The sequence below is a fragment of the Nicotiana tabacum genome, chromosome 20, assembly GCF_000715075.1.
Source record: "Nicotiana tabacum cultivar K326 chromosome 20, ASM71507v2, whole genome shotgun sequence".
Classification (NCBI taxonomy): Eukaryota; Viridiplantae; Streptophyta; class Magnoliopsida; order Solanales; family Solanaceae; genus Nicotiana; species Nicotiana tabacum.
In genome coordinates this window covers 43,690,646-43,709,031 of record NC_134099.1, presented here as the reverse complement: position 1 = coordinate 43,709,031, position 18,386 = coordinate 43,690,646, and the positions used below count along the sequence as shown (strand labels likewise).

At 33.8% G+C, this 18,386-nt stretch overlaps 1 protein-coding gene across 3 annotated transcripts; it reads left to right on the top strand.

Moving 5' to 3' along the window:
* Positions 1 to 6,344: 6,344 nt before the first annotated feature.
* LOC107808593 (uncharacterized) lies at positions 6,345 to 16,997 on the top strand. 3 transcript variants are annotated; one of them, XM_075240938.1, is made up of 5 exons: positions 6,351 to 6,687; positions 7,699 to 7,951; positions 8,661 to 8,924; positions 15,950 to 16,273; positions 16,779 to 16,997. In XM_075240938.1, the coding sequence occupies exons 3-5, from the start codon at positions 8,850 to 8,852 to the stop codon at positions 16,857 to 16,859; spliced, it is 480 nt and encodes a 159-aa protein (XP_075097039.1). In that variant the 5' UTR covers positions 6,351 to 6,687; positions 7,699 to 7,951; positions 8,661 to 8,849; the 3' UTR covers positions 16,860 to 16,997. The 3 variants fall into 3 exon arrangements, with proteins under 3 accessions (XP_075097041.1, XP_075097039.1, XP_075097040.1); XM_075240939.1 differs by having other exon boundaries at positions 6,353 to 6,687; positions 16,771 to 16,997; XM_075240940.1 differs by lacking the exon at positions 7,699 to 7,951 and having other exon boundaries at positions 6,345 to 6,687; positions 16,771 to 16,997.
* The last annotated feature ends 1,389 nt before the right edge of the window (positions 16,998 to 18,386 follow it).

Sequence of the window (18,386 nt, the reverse complement as noted above, 5' to 3'; positions counted from 1 at the left end):
TGCTGCCATCCACATCAAATCATGTAGATCCTTTTTGGGATGTGACTTCTGGAAATTGGCCTTAAAGTGACTCACATAGTAACGGTGGTATGCATAAGGTTCTTGCCATGCAGGCAAGTTCTCCACAGAACTTAATATACCACCATACCGATCAGATATTAGACAAATACCTAAACGCTGTTTGACAACGTGCTCTTTCAGGTAGTTCAAAAACATCGTCCACGTCTCTGTGCTTTCATTGGCACAAACAACAAAAGCTAGAGGAAATATCTGTCCATTAGCATCCACTACCACGACTATCAATAGCTTGATATCGTACTTTCCATAGACATGAGTTCCGTCTATGGATATTACGGACCGACAATGGAAAAAACCATCAATTGCTGGCTTAAACGCCCAGAACACGTAATTGAATATGTATTCTGGTGTTCCCAGACTCTGCTCAAGCTTCCATTCAACAACTGTCTCGGGGTTAAAGTGCTGCAGTGCGGCCATGTACTTTGGCAGAGATGCAAATGACTTATCCCAATTACCGTAGACAATTTCAAATGCTCGTTTGCGCCCGAGAAATGCCTTTCTTTTCGTAATGGTATGGCCATATTCTTGGTGGACTGATGTAATGCACTCTTTGATTGTATACCTTATGGATGCTTCGAGGTGCGGAATAAGTACAAGAGATATCAAGTCAATATCCAAGTTGAAGTGATTACCGTTGAATGTGTCCATTTCGCATGTGTGGGTGGGAATATATTTACCCACTTTCCACATACCTGTCTTCTTCTTGGTCGCACGCAACATCCAATTACATGGCCAAAACCACCTGCGGCAAACAACCTTGTATATCATCGGACTTGACTCCCATACCTGCGTCTCACGACACTCTTTTACGTTGTGCATTTTACAAGCCCTGCTTAAGCGTGCTTTATCAGGAAAAAGCATCCCCTTTGCAAGCACCGTTGGTCTAGACTCATCCCACATTGCTGCCCGAATTTCATCAAAATCCCTTGTGAGAGCTTCCACATCCGGCACAGTTGGCACGTTATCAATGTAAGGAATCTCCCTTGAATGAAACGACACTTCGGACTCATACACTCTTCGTCTAGGTGAGTCTCTCTTCAAATCAGGTCCTTCCTCCTCATCCTGTTCATCACCATCCTCACGAAAAAAGGGTGTCTCGTCTCCGGATTCATCGGCATTGTTATCGTAATCACTGTTCTGTTCCTCACTCTGTGCATCTGCCAAATCACGATGTAATACGTCGTTTTCTGTCAATTGAGTGAGTTAAGGTGGTTCAACTTGCTCGTTTTCACTGCACAACCAACAAAAATATAAGCTACTGAATTAATAAATGATATCCATATGGTTTTATCTCACTTCACTTACAAGTCGTAATGTGATGAAATTCCATGATGGACGTTTTCAATTAGGTGATGACTACTGGATGGGCCACTTGTAAAATTCATATCCGGCCGGTACCCCCTATTAAATATATGAGCGTTAATACAAATTCAAGTACGCCAAAAATATACATAATTAACACAAATGAAAATTAAAGCTTACCACTCGTCTTGTGAATTATGGAAAGCATGGTATAAATTATTTTCTCGTTGCTCATTCGCCGCCGGTGATAAGTTTAAATCAATGAAAACTCTTTCATCCGGAACCTGTCCGGCAAAAACTGCTCCAAAATAACCACCCGATGACTGAGGGTTATCTCTGCTACGCACAACCTCATTTTTGAGAACGTTTTCGACCTTCACATACATCTCCAACATTATGATTACAAGAAATTCCCGACATTCGTCCGGAGTCCTCAAAAAATCACTCAAAGTTTCATCATCGTCGATGTTAAACTCCGAGTAAAAAACAACCCCTTGTGGAGTGACGGAATATGGATATCTTCCGGTTACTTTAACTATAACTGAACGTTTCCTCACACTCAGTTTTTTGCATAATAACGATATCAATTTATCGTACTCTATTGTAAGTGGTAATTTAACATGATATTGAGCAGGTAAACTGTAGCCCACAGAATTATTCTCCATCACAACCTCACCCCCCCAATATAATGAAACTCTTATTCTACGCTCTTCAGACATAATGAAAAACTGTTGGAGAATTTAAGAACAATAAACGTTTCAACAAGAGTTAACAAATTTTTTTGGATGAATTTCTATACAATCCTAACCTCTTTATATAGGAAATGACTAGCCGGATTTTTTTTATATGTATAGCGCCAAAAACGTTGGCACTATACACTTTTGAATTATTGAAGTCCGAAATTATTGGTGGAGCCAGGAAAATCTATTATAGTGCCACAATACCTGGCGCTATACATTAACAGTAACAGAACCGTTAATGTATAGCGCCAGGTATTGTGGCGCTATACCTGGCCATGTCAGCTTTTACAGTATAACGCCATAATACCTGGCGCTATACATTAACGGTTCCGTTACTGTTCATGTATAGCGCCAGGTATTGTGGCGCTATATATAAAAATGTACCTTTTTTTTACCACCTATTTGTGTAGTTTGAGTAAAAAAAAACCACATTTTGGTTCCGGACTCTTAAAATCCACATTGGAAAAAACAAAAGGCAATTATCACATTTAAATCAATGTAGCACCATGTTTTCAATCCAAAATCTAGAAGCTTTTAGATATATTGAAACAATAAAATAATGCTTCTGATGTCTTTTTCTTTTTGCTTCCCAACTTACTTCTGATATTTATATATTTATATGTCAGTTCTTTTTGCTTTTAGATATATTTCGTTTGTTACGTGGTATAACGGAATATTAATTTCGAGATTAAATTTAAGATGAGTTTATTTTATATTTGATTGGGTCAATATTGCGGTATAACTAATCCCGAGATTATAACCCCGTATTTTGCCACATACGTGGGTTCGGTCCTCCAAGGCTTGTTACATCTCTTTGTTCACCCAATGAGAGATGAGATAACAATCTCAGGATAACTAATCCCAGAATTAGGGGTGTTCAAACCGAATCGGAAAATCGCACCAAACCAAAAAATCAAATCAAACCGATTAAAATCCCGACTAGGTTTGGTTTGACTTGGTTTGGTATTTAATAAAAAAACCCGAATCAAACCGACATATAAATATATAAATTTTATTTATATTTTTAAGACTTTATAGTGAATTTTCTTTAGAAAATGCAGAAATATTTGGGATCCTCTCATGTATTAACCTTGAAAGCGTAAATTAATGAAAAATTATTGTTAGACAACTAAGAAAATAACTATCATGTGTACTGTTACTAAAAAAGTTCTCCCGTTAGAATATTTTAATAGATCATATGTTTGTCAATTCTTTTTCCATATTTACTAAACATATATTCATTTATCAAAGCTTTATCTATAATTTTAACAAAGTAAGATTGAAATAATATTCATGTAGCAAAAAACCCCGAAAACCCGACAAAACCGAACCAATCCAAACCGATATAGTTGGTTTGGGTTGGTTTTGATAAAAACCGAACCAACCCGGTCCATGTACACCCCTACCCAGAATAATTACTCCTGAGATAATTTGTTTCCCAACAAAATGACCCCTTAATGTTCTATACTCATATTAGAACCCGACTATATCAAATTTCACCGCGTAAGATCTATTAAAGGAGAAACCATTCCTTATCATATTTTTTTCATTTTAGCTCGAAGTCTACTTCCGATGTCAACTTAGCTTGTGTTTAAAAATGCAGATGAGATTAGAACTACAGCAGTGGTTGCAATTCTCCTACATGAGTGAAATATAAGGTTCTAATCTTATCCCCCAAAAAAAAAAAAAATTCTTCTACTTTTTCCTCCTTTCACTATTTACGATCACTGAAGTTTGAGAAATACAGCTAGTTACGTACTAATCAGAAATACTCATGACAAAACATTTAATTACAACTTAATCAGAAAAATATGTACATTTAGTCACTGATAATTCTGTATAACCAAAATGAAGAAGAATACAAAAGATATACCAAAAACAAGAAAAGGCCAAAATAAGGAACCATCTCCAATCAAAGAAATTTGATGCTATGTGACAAAGCTAGCAAGTCACAACATCAAACGAGCCCAATTATCGAAAAGATATAATTTCTGGATCTGCCCATCCACCAAAAATTGAACGAAAATTTCAAGCACAAGTACAACATCTAGAGTACCATAAACCAACACTTGATAAGAAATAAGGCATCCATAAGCCTTGGCATGCCATAAGGCCGGCTCATAAAAAGAGCATTATTATTTATTTACAATAAGTTAAAGATTCATAATTCATAAGCAGTAAATGAAAAGATAAAACATATAATTAAAGCACCATTTCTACAAAAACAACTTCCATTCTATTCATTGAGATTTGACTAATGGAAAGTCATCATAAAATTGGTGGAGGGTCTTCGACAAGCTAACAAATTTGAAGCCAATCGTGACGAATATTGGGCCACAAATTTCTTAGAATTACAAATCCAGCACATTCTTCTCTTTGCTACGAGAAGGAACTTCTCCAAAGCCATTGCATCCTTTAGCAGAAATTCCGAAAGTTTGAAAAGCTTATCACTTGGCTCGCAACACATTCTAATGGAGTAGACAATCTTAACGCTCTTGAGATTGGGAACTGTCACGTTTGAAATGCAGCTCTCAAAATCGATTTGATCTCCTTTGCACAAATAACTTGACTCAAAGCGGCCATAAATACAAATGTCCTGGAGATAGACAATATAATCTTAGATCAAATACGGGTCCAACGCTTAATAAAACTTATATATTGCATAAATATGCTAATGATAGCATATTACGATTCACAAGACTCATGGAGAGTGTAAACCAAGCTAAGTACGAAAGAGGTTGAGTTTGTCATTCTTTTTTTTAGTGTTAATCCTTTTTACAACTAAGACATCCTCGACAGCCAATGACGCATGGTTCGAAACTCAGTGAATAATGAGCCTGCCCCTCCATCCTTCTACACTTAAAATACCAGGTTTTTGTTTGTGGTATATTTCGAGCTCTATGAGATGTACCTAACCCACACATTATATGCTACACGCTTGCCACTAGGAATTTTACCACTAAACCAAAGATCTGGAGGCCCTTTCAGAGCGACACTTTATCATGGAAAAAATAAAAAGTCTTGAGTAGATCATTATGAAATTTTATAGTAACAAAAGATTCTTATTTATGACTAAAGACATGTTTGCATTCTACTCTACGGGGTTTCAATATAGAGATCGAGGGACAGTTAAAACATCAAAAGATAAATGAATGTATGAAGAAGAGAAAAAGAGGCAGGAAGTTACATAAGATCCCGTGTCTATGTTGAGTGTCTCCACGTAAGGCGAAGCCTGCAAAAGACTAGCAACTCCATACAAATTAAACTTGGTTATATGACACTTTAGTGTTAGACATTCGCATTTCAGTTCTGGAAGTTGCACTCCATCGAGTTGCAGCATGGACAGTACCTAGTGCAGTAATCCCCACGAAACAAGTAAAGAATAGTGTAAGAGGAAACAATAAAATGAAAGTAATTCACATGTTCAAACAAATAGTTCTATGACAGCATCCTTCGTCGGCAAAAAGGAGATAATTCGAACGAGTAGTGACTCCGGCAGCTTGTTGATTCGGTCTAGGGTTCCGTCATCTACGGTGGTTGTATCCCTTTACCCTTGGTTCCTTTTTCACTGTGGTGCTCCCCTAGGATTTTTGGGGAGCTTTTATTTATATGTTAACCGAAAGGACCGTGTAAGCCGATATAATTTAACCCAAAGAACCTCTAGCTTTCGAATTACCCTTTCTTTTACTCTCTTTTCTTTTCTTTTCTAGTACGTTTTATCAACAAAAAAAAAGAAAAGTGTATAGAATTTAGAATGAGAATGCATTATGTATAATACCAATTGACGTTGATGTAATATTCATTAAAATAAAAAAGTAAATGTTATTACATTACCACAAAGTTGAATTGGTTAATTTTTGAAACTTCAAATTGAATTCGGGTTAATTGTATAGTATTTGTCCCATGTTAAGGTGGAGACTCCTAAGGTTTTCTTGAATCCGTTAAAATTTATAACAAAGCAAAAAAGAGCTCCAAGACCTAAAGGGAGTTCAAAGTGCACAATAATACCTTTGAAGAATTAGTCGGTTAAGATTTTACGATTAGTTTACTTTAGGGGCTTTTCCTATAAGGTATTTAGGCCTCCCACTTACTTCAAGGAAGTGGAACAAGCACTACAAAAAAAGGGGTAAATTGCGGAGGATTATTTGCGGAGGGTATAAGTAACCTCCGCAATTTGCATAATTTTGCGGCAATATATTAACCCCACAAAAATTATACAATTTACGGGGGTCTAAAACCTCCGCAACCCTAAAATAATAGCGGGTAATTTATTTCACACTCCCTCCAATTTTTCCCCAAACTTTTTCGCCCTAGAAACTTCCGCCTCAACAACAACAAAATACTCTGTGAGACCACTTCTTCTTCTTTTTCACCGCTTCTTCATTAATCCATCTCAGTGAGACCAAGTCCATTTAGAACCTTAAAAGCTTCAAATCCAAAAGTTATTTTGAATTTGGGGATAAGAAAACCTGGGCACTTTAACTTCTCTATGCTGAACAAAGAGGTGTAAACAAGTGCAATTTTTTGTTCTCATCTCTATCGTGTTCTCTATTGCGAGTTCAAACAGGTGCAATTTTTGTTCTTTTTTTTTGGCGATTGAGATTAAAATCCTAGTTTCAATAAAATCAAAACGTGCAAAGGCAAAGGTTTTTGATGACGAATTAGTTTGGTTTTTTAATATCACATTCCCCCACCCCCTCTCCAAGACAAAATTGGTTCTCTTTCTCTCCGTTGATAAGTTTTATATTCTTAAGTTTAAAAAGAGTTCTATTTTTGTTTTTACTTCTAGCTATTTGCATATTTAGAATCGTACTTTTTCTGCTTTTTAATAATTAGTTTTGCTGCTTTTGATTTTGGATGATGCATTTTTTAGTTAATCGTATAATACATACCTGGTTTAAGAGATTCTTTTGCTCATTTTTGAATTTTGTCCACTAAAGCAGGTAGTTCTTCGCTTCTTCTTCTTCATTAACAACTGGAGTTCATTTTCTCGGTTGATTATAAACATTGAGTACATTGAGTATGACTAGATTTATTTCATCATTGAGATGAATGTTACCAAGATGTAATGAAATCTAAAAGTGCATGTATTGCGATTGAAAAATATTAATCTGCTTCTGCAACTTAATTACATGGAATGTGGTTAGTTTTTGTCTATTTTTTGGTGTAATACTTGGGGTTGTATTCAATTCTGGAATATCTCATGTAATTATAATCCTGGGATCTCGATTGAGATTAACTATCTTACCTCCTATATAGGATAACTAATATCACCATTTTGGTATAGAAATTATATTATAGTATTAATAATCCACAATCAAATATGGGATTTCAAGTTTGGTAGTGTTTATGATTATAGATGACTTTTGTTGTATGTATTTATTGCTTCATAGTTAATATTCTCTATTCTAATAATAGAGAACTGATATTTTCTCTTTATATTTTGAAAGGTTCATCAGCTGCACTTGAAAGTTAATACTTTTCTATGGATAAATCTTGGATGAGAAAGCCAAGGAACACCACAAAATATTTATTTGGTTTAAATCAATTTTTAGATTTTGCATTTGCTTCATTTCAGCGCACACGACAGACAACTCCTTGCATTCAGCCGACTCCTTTTCAGGCGGCATCACTACCAACTCCTTCATTTCAACGCACAAGACAGCAAACCACTTCATTTCAGGCCACAACACTGCCAACTCCTTCATTTCAGGCCACGGAACAGATAACTCCTTCATTTCAACCTCCAATTAATCCCACACCAGCACAAGCAACATCTAATAAGCGTGTTAAACGTGAGTCTTCACATCATTGGACTGTCGATGGAATAGGTAATCATTATCCTTTCGTTGATGTATAGGACTTTAGAGTCTAATTGTGGCTCTTGGCATATTTGTTGAATTTTGTCTGATATTTCTGGTGATTTCTACTTCCATTAAGTAAAAGAGTTCATTTTCCCATGGGGTGAGAGTGGATCTATTTGCACTTGTTGGTAGACAATCTAGGCAACCTGTTTATTAAGACCCTGAAACATCACCTGTAAATTAAATTCCCTCTAAATCTTTCATCATTACTGTTCAATCCAGTACTGAGAAAGTTCAGTAGCTTTCTAGTTCCAAATATTCTTGCTAAACTAGTGAGCTCTAGAATGCCATTTTATGTTGCTAATTCATGACAGAGGTTTCTTAGCGTGTAATGTGTTCAATAGATTGTAAATTTTCAGTTCTTGGATTATTATCACTTGACATCTCTTGATGAAACTACCGCTACTGTTGTTGTGTTATCTGAAGTTGATTTTGTTACGAGGATGATGCTTTCTACTGATAGGAGATTCTGATTCCAAATGGGCTTGAGCTCTACTTGAAAGTGAATCAGTACTCTCTTCTTCTCTTGATTTTGAGTTTTCCTATATGTAAATGTAAGGATAAAGCCAAGAAAAAATATTTAAGTGCTTTGCAGAATCATCACTACTGATTGCAAAAATATTTAAGTACTCTCTTCTTACCTTCACTTTTTTGCTTTTATTTTTATTTATTAAAGATTCACATGGAGATACCAAAAGGCTCAAATTGAAGACTAGAGAAGCATTAAGTTTACCTCAGGGAGAACGTGTTGTGGTGGAGTTTGATTGCTTGGATCCAATTGGTGAAGCACAAGGCCTTCTTGCAGGCGTATGTGGCCTTATTTTTGTTTTCATACATAGATGGCTGAGACAGGGAGTAAACCTAGATGAGCACAACTTTATCTTGCTACACATATGAAAAAGATGGATCATATGTAAATGAGGAGGCAAAAGAAATATGTGTAAGTTACTACTTTGAGAATTCTAAGACACTAATAGAATTTTGGGAAAAAGAGACCGCAAAAAGCGACCAACTTTGGTCGCTTTTTGGCTAAATAGCGACCAAAATGCGACCAAAAGTGCCTGGTAGCTATATTGATGGTCCCTTTTATTTAGGGACCAAAGTTGGTCGCTAATTAGCGACCAACTTTGGTCTCTAAGCTAAATGGACCCATTTTTCCGGATATTGACTATAGAGATCAACTTTGGTCGCTTTATTAATTTAATAATATAAATTTGGCGACCAAAGTTGGTCTCTAAATAAAAAATATATTATTTATTTATTTATTTATTATTAATCACTAAAAAGCGACTAACTTTGGTCTCTAAACCAAATATTATATTTTAAAATCTGGAAACTAGAGACCAATTTTGGTCGCTTTTGTATTCAATTATTTATTTATTTTATTAAACTAGCGACCAACTTTGGTCCCTAAATACATGGATTTAATTTATTTTTTAAATATTAGCGACCAACTTTGGTCGCTATATCACCGGAAATTTTATTTTTTTAATGAAATAGCTATCAAGTTTGGTCGCTTTTTGTAGAAACCTGGGTAAATAGCGACCAAAGTTGGTCGCTATTCTCGAGAAAATTATTTTTTTCAACATGAAAAGCGACCAAATAGAGACCAACTTTGGTCGCTTTTCTGTGTATTATTTTGGCAGAAACTGCCTGTTTTTGCAGCTACACCACCTGCGAGCCATACCAATTTCCTAAATAGGCATTTTATGCCAAAGAATAAAAGTTCAATAGAACTAACACATTAAGCTAACAAAACTAAGTTAACGCTTATTACAAGCCCATTCGAACTAAAGAGAACTAACACAATAGTAAATTGGTATGTAAATTAGTTCTAACACAATAGAACTAACACAATGTAAATTAGTTCTAACACAATAGAACTAACACAATAGTATATAAAGTACTGAAGGAGTGTTCTTTCATCATCCTCGTCTGCAAGTTGGATTGCCTCGCTCGGTTCATTAGGTGGTTGACTGCGTATGAATTCCCCCACGTCAGATGTGAAGCGAATCGAACCTATATGAAAAATTATATTGAATTAGTATTTCAAAATTTATATAAAAGCAAATCAAAATATTTAATGAAAAGTAAAAAACTTACATGTATGTAGTCGAGGCTCGACCCTCCTTTCTGAATCAGTCTCTTTCTTCTTTAGTCGAGGCTCGACCCTCCTTTCTGAATCAGTCTCTTTCTTCTTCTTTACAATACGAGTTTCATTGAATAACTCATCTTGCTTCATTGGCATCATAAATTTGTCTGGTGGCTTTGGTGATTATCCTCGTGGTACTATTACTCGAGATGAACTTTGATACAGAGAATAACTTGGATACGGTACATGACGGAGTGTGTCTTTGATCAATTGTTTATCTCATTAGCTACAATGATAATAAGAAGGCAACGACATGTGTTTCAAAAAAGTGATGGTGTAGGTAGGATTTAACATTTCCTAAGTAGATAAAAGAGGTTATAGAGGAATTCTGTACTTCATTTTCCATGAGGAAAAGAAGTTTGATTGAGAGTGACAAGGTTGATGAAGACGGATGGTTTTCCGTTGGTCGTTGCAGTTCCCATAAAATGTGGATCATAAGACTTTATGATGACAAAGATTATAGGAAGTTTTGTGCTCAACTTTCTTTCAAGTCTGATCCGTACAAGCTTAATGTGATATTGGTTCGGATTCAGATAATGATTTGACCGACAAAAGTATGGAAATGCTCTTAAAAAGAATTAAAGGTAAAATATTTTAATTCTCGACCAAGAAAAATGTTTTACGTTTAATTCTTTTTAAGAGCATTTTCATACTTTTGTCGGTCAAATTATTGTCTAAATCTGAAGAAATATCATCCAATATCACATTAAGCTTGTACGGATCAGACTCGAAAGAAAGTTGAGTACAAAACTTCCTATAATCTCTGTCATCATAGAGTCTTATGATCCCCATTTTATGGGAACTGCGACGACCAATGGAAAACCATCCGTCTTCATCAACCTTGTCACTCTCAATCAAACTTCTTTTCCTTATGGAAAATGAAGTACAAAATTCCTCTATAAGCTCTTCTTTTATCTACTTAGGAAATACTAAATTCCTACCTACACAATCACTATTTGAAACACATGCCATTGCTTTCTCATCATCATTGTCGCTAATGAGAATAACAATTAAAGGCACATTCTGCCAGGTACTTTATCTTAGTTATTCTTGGTGGAAGTTCCATTGCATGTCTAATAACGTCATCAACCTCTTCTACAAAATCCTCCCGCAATCTAAAATTCCAAAACATAAACCAAAATTTCAATTCATATCCTAAAGGTTCAACTCATACCTAAAAGGTTCAATTTATATCCTAAAGGTTCAACTCATACATAAAAGCTTCAACTCATATCCACAAAAGTTCAAGTCATATCCTAAAGGTTCAACTCATACATAAAAGCTTCAATTTATATCCTAAAAGTTATATTCATATCCTACGAGTTTAAACTTAAACTAAAAGTTCAATTTATATCCTAAAAGCTTCAACTCATACCTAAAATGTTCAATTCATATCCTAAAAATTCAACTCATATCCTAAAAGGTTCAATTTATATCCACAAAAGTTCAAGTCATATCCTAACGGTTCAACTCATACATAAAAGCTTCAATTTATATCCTAAAAGTTATATTCATATCCTACGAGTTTAAGTTCAATTTATATCCTAAAGGTTCAACTCATACCTAAAAGGTTCAATTCATATCCTAAAAATTCAACTCGTATCCTAAAAGGTTCAATTTATATCCTACAAGTTCAATTCACAAGAACAAAACCTAAAAACTATAAGTTATATTCGTATGCTACGAGTTTAAACTTAAACTAAAAGTTCAATTTATATCCTAAAAGTGGGCGACTCGTTGTACTCAAACAAGAGCCACGCAACGATTCGCTAAAGGCCTTAAACATTAACATTGTCTTGAACTTTAAGAGAAAATCCAAATATACTATCATGTGTCTATATTAAATATCTACCTATAAACTAATCAAGATTAAACTAAAAGTTCAATTTATACCCTAATATATATCTACCTATGAATCAAATCTTTGACGTTAAATTAGTATCTATTGCTTACTAAAATATTGAAGGAGAAATACTCAATAAAGCCTAGCCTAAATATTCAACCCATACCCTAAACCCTAGATTTCTATAAAATGTTAAATAATGATAAATACAATCTAAACCCTAGGTTTCTATAAAATACAATGTTAAATAATCAATTGAAACATTAATTCTAGGTTGAAACAATAAACAATTGAAACACTAATTGAAACCCTAGGTTTGTAATTCTAACCTTGAATTTTTAGGAGGTGGAGAAGGAGAGACGCAACATCGGCAGAAGCGACGGCGACGGCGACAGCTGAGCGGTGGTCGTTGTTGGCATGGGTGGGGCCTAGTGGTGGGAGTTGGAAGGGGGTGGGGTTTGAGTGTGAGAGAGAAAAGAGGGATTTTGGGAATTTTTTAGAAAGAATGGGAGGGGATCCCGGTTTTGAGAGTTATGTAATTAAAATAGCGACCAACGTTGGTCGCTATTTTGGTGGGTAAAACAGTTTTGAATTTTTAGAAATAGCGACCAACTTTGGTCGCTATATTCTGACCGTTTGACCAAAATAGCGACCAAAGTTGGTCGCTATTTCAATATATATATATATATATATATATATATATATATATATATATATATATATATATATATATATATATATAAGTTGTATTCGATACGCTATTACCTAATACACTTATAGTTAGTGCATAATATAGCGTATGTATATATATTATATATATATAAGCTATATTCGATACGGTATTACCTCATACACTTATACTTAGTGCATAGTATAGCGTAAGTACATATATTATATATATATAAGCTATATTCGATACGGTATTACCTCATACACTTATACTTAGTGCATAGTATAGCGTAAGTACATATATTATATATATATAAGCTGTATTCGATACGGTATTACCTAGTACACTTATACTTAGTGCATAATATAGCGTAAGTATATATATTGTATCATATATATAAGCTGTATTCGATACGGTATTACCTCATACACTTATACTTAGTGCATAGTATAGCGTAAGTATATATATTATATATATATATATATATATATATATATATAAGCTGTATTCGATACGGTATTACCTCATACACTTATACTTAGTGCATAGTATAGCGTAAGTACATATATTGTATATATATAAGCTATATTCGATACGGTATTACCTCATACACTTATACTTAGTGCATAGTATAGCGTAAGTACATATATTATATATATATATATATATAAGCTATATTCGATACGGTATTACCTAATACACTTATACTTAGTGCATAGTATAGCGTAAGTATATATATTGTATATATATAAGCTGTATTCGATACGGTATTACCTAATACACTTATAGTTAGTGCATAGTATAGCGTAAGTACATATATTATATATATATAAGTACATATATTATATATATATATATATATAAGTTGTATTCGATACGGTATTACCTCATACACTTATACTTAGTGCATAGTATAGCGTGAGTACATATATTATATATATATATATAAGCTATATTCGATACGGTATTACCTCATACACTTATACTTAGTGCATAGTATAGCGTAAGTACATATATTATATATATAAGCTGTATTCGATACGGTATTACCTCATACACTTATACTTAGTGCATAGTATAGCGTGAGTACATATATTATATATATATAAGCTATATTCGATACGGTATTACCTCATACACTTATACTTAGTGCATAGTATAGCGTAAGTACATATATTATATATATAAGCTGTATTCGATACGGTATTACCTCATACACTTATACTTAGTGCATATTATAGCGTAAGTACATATTATATATATATATATATATATATATATATATATATATATATATATATATATAAGCTGTATTCGATACGGTATTACCTAATACACTTATAGTTAGTGCATAGTATAGCGTAAGTACATATATTATATATATTATATATATATATATATATATATATATATATATGTAAGTACATATATATTATATATATATAAGCTGTATTCGATACGGTATTACCTCATACACTTATACTTAGTGCATAGTATAGCGTAAGTATATATATATATATATATATATATATATAGTATAGCGTAAGTATATATATTATATATATATAAGTTGTATTCGATACGGTATTACCTAATACACTTATAGTTAGTGCATAGTATAGCGTAAGTATATATATTATATATATAAGCTGTATTCGATACGGTATTACCTCATACACTTATACTTAGTGTATAGTATAGCGTAAGTACATATATTATATATATATAAGCTATATTCGATACGGTATTACCTCATACACTTATACTTAGTGCATATTATAGCGTAAGTACATATATTGTATATATAGACACACACGCCGGCTTCGTAGTACTATTCATCCCTTGTATTACAAAATTATTAACGACTTACATTTATATTATTTACATAGTAAACACAAAAGTGATTTTTAAATTTGACCATATAGAGACCAACTTTGGTCGCTAACTTTAAATGAATTTAATTTAGCGACCAAAGTTGGTCACTAAATGTACATGAATTTAAATTAGAGACCAAATTTGGTCACTAAAATTTAATCAGATTTATTTATATTTTATATAATATTTAAATTAATAATAAAAATTATTAAACGTTAGAACTGGGTCCCACATTGGCGACCAACTTTGGTCGCTAAATTTTGAATTATATTTATTTATATTTTATAAATTTTTTACATAAATATATATTTATTAAAATATTATAACTGGGTCCCACTTTAGCGACCAAAGTTGGTCGCTATCTTCTTATCCTTCAGTTAGCGACCAACTTTGGTCGCAAGTTTTAAATTATATATATTTATATTTTATAAGTTTTATAAAATAATAATAAAATTATTAAAAAAATTTGTGTGGGTCCCACTTTTGCGACCAACATTGGTCGCTAAACTCAGTGTATCTTTGACCAAGTAAGTCTGACCAGTCCAGTCAACAGTTTGACTAAATTTGCGTCCAAATAGCGACCAACTATGGTCGCTAAATTATTTCAAATATTTTTTTTATTATTTTCGGTAGTTTGGCGACCATCTTTGGTCGCTTTTCTTAACAGACCAAATTTGGTCGCCAATATTTGGTCGCTTTTTGGCCGAATTCTAGTAGTGAGAATTAGCGCATTTTTAAATTCTTTCACTTGTCTCCAACTGCATCAGTTGGAGCTCCCTCAACCTCATATCCTTGTTTTGGCTTGGCTTGATCACCTTGCAGAAATATTAGCTCCCTCAAAATCTGCTTTTGTCAATTCCTTAAGTCATATGAGGCTGAGGGATACATTGCCCCCTCCTTTTTCTTTTTGTTTCGGATAACATTGTTTAACTTCTTAAAAACTGGTCATGCATGGTTTATATGTAGTCACATTTTTTTCCCTTCTATTTATTCAATCTCATAATGAGTTTTGTTGATCCAACCTGGAATGCATCCTCACGATTTTTCTCAAGAATGCAACCATGATTAACCATTGTCTCAAGTCCCATCTAGTGTAGATAAGTCAATTTTGGTTTACCTCAGTCTTTTTGGCTCTTAAGACATTGCTGTTCTTTTGTGTTTGCCTTTTTTTTTTTTACCTTGAAAGATTAACGTGACTTAAAACTTGTTATTGGATAAGTTGTCTTGAATCTATTTACTTGAGTTAGTCACACCATCCATGAGTTTTTGGCACTCCACATCTATTACATTTTTCCTCCAGTCGGTTTAGTACATGTTATTTGCATTGGTTTGGATTAATGTTTACATGCAATTCTTAATGTTTACATGCAATTCTTAATTCTAGTTAATAGACTCATCCACTGTACATATATATATTGTGTTTAGGACAAAATTGAGCTAGCATTGAGTGAAAGTACAGTGGATGAGTCTGAAATTTCTCCAAATGATGCTGTTGGTAAGGTGCTAGACAAAGAGCATCCTGGAAGGGTGAGATATTTGGGATTAGGAGCTACTCCAAGCAATACTTTCAGAGAGACAAATCTTCGTCCTGGTAATATTAGAATTGTGAGTAATAATGTTGGATGTTCTTCTTCTGGATGCCAAGAGAAGTACAATCAATTGATGAATACTCTCAAAGCATACATGATAATGAAGGAAGGGTCAATACCAGAACAATTTGCTAGGATCTTTGCTTCTATTCCTACAACGGTAAATGCTAAGTTCTTTTATTTTTGGTGTATTGTGCAATTTTATTTTGTCTCGTGTTTTATCCGAACACATTCACATGCACACACACATTGTTTTCATCTGCAATGGACAGTTGTAAAGTAGAGAATTTGCTAGTTGAATAGTCGTAGGTGCAGGAAACTAGGATGAATGGAAAATAGGAATATACCAGAAACCAAGTAGCTCACTAATCCAGACACTAGTTGTATAGTCCCAGTTTGCAATATGTTCATTCCATAATCTCTAATTTCACATTCCCCTTTCCAAGCTTTCACCTTCATAGGCATTTGGGGTTTCAAATTCTTTGTATTTTTTCAATCTTTTCAGTAAGAAACCAAGAAAACTATTTACTCTTTCTATTATCAATGTTATAATGAGTATTTTAAGAGCTCAAAAAAATTCTTGCCAACCAGTTATGACTTGTTTTCTGAAAATCCTCTTAATACTTGTATTTTTTTTAACTTTTTGCTGCACCCAAGTAATGCAGCTAGTGGACCCGTTTCACCGACAGATGCAAGAAGATGCGATAATAATCCCAGTGACAACCATTGAGATTCATTTTAATTGAAGTGGATGTATTAGGATAATGTAATAGCTGACTAATATAGACGGGTAACTATGTTCTAATTTAGCTTGATGACATATGATACTACTCTGTCATGGTATTTTTCACGGTTAATGAAATGTTGATATTTCTTTATTTTAATGTTTTGGTTTAAGCATAAATATTTTAATTGATATTAGGGAAAGGGTATGATATATATATTTAAAAGTAGATGGGGATAATTAAAACCCCCAAAGAGAAATTGAGCAGCTCCTATGGTGTACACATAAGAAATTGCGGGGGTTTACAACCCCCACGCTCAAAAAAAAAAATTAAAATTTAAAAATACAAATCTACTTTCGCGCATTAAATTTCGGAGGTTAAAATTGCAGTTTGCGGAGGTTAGTAACCTCCGCTATTTGCTGTCACGGCGGTTTAGGAAACCCCCGCATTTATCTGCCGCAAATTAATAGTGGCGATGCTTACTGCGAGGGACTGCTTAACCGCCGTGACAGCAATTAGCGGAGGTTACTAACCTCCACAAACTGCAATTTTAACCTCCGCAATATACCCGTTTTTTTGTAGTGAAGATTGATTGTAAGCAATTTTTTTAAGGCGAGGTGCCTAGGCTAGTTTTTATATATATAATAAAAAACAAACACAAAGTAGGGGGGAAGTGTACGATTAGCCACTAATAACACATATATTTACTTTTAAGCCACTGTTTAAAATGCTTTTAGTTTTTAGCCACTGTTTATAGATTGGGATATATACTTCTTTGAAGTCAGGTATCTTGCGGCTATAGTTGTGTTCTTACCTTGGATATATTTTGTTCCAAACTACTTTTTCCCTCTTATAAAAGTCCATACTACCTCTTAAACGTAAAATATAGTTGTTATACACCTTTTTTAAAATTTGAACATCCTTGTGTCCAACTTAAAGCTTGTACAAGAACACTATTATTTTTATTGCAAAAATCTTTGGGGCTTTACATTTATCACCCCTTATATGGCATTCGTTCAAATAAGCATGTTTATGATAAAAATTGCACTCTTACTACTATGAAAACCTTTAAATACTCTAAAGTTTACATATCTCTATCTTTGAATAAATAACAGTATCTTTTCTTTATGTCTTCTTCGGCTTCCCAAATAGCTTCTTCCGAGTCATAATTACGCCAAAAAACTTTAACTGATGACACATCTTTGTTCCTCAATCTCCTAACCCGTCCGTGAAGAATTTTGATGGGCACTTTCTTATAAGTCAAGCTCTTACTGACCTCCACTTCATTCACGGAAATAACTTGAGCTTTGTCGGCGAAGGAACCGCCTTAACATCGATACATGAAATACTGATGAACAACTGTTAATTCTGCCGGCAAGTCCAGCTCATAATCCACATTACCCATCTTGCTCAAGATTTTATAGGGGCCAACAAATCTAGGACTCAACTTCTCTTTGTTCCTAAATCTCATAACTCCTTTCATGGGCAACACTTTTAAAAACATATAGTCTCCTTCTTTAAACTCTGTATCCCTATGTTTCTTATTTG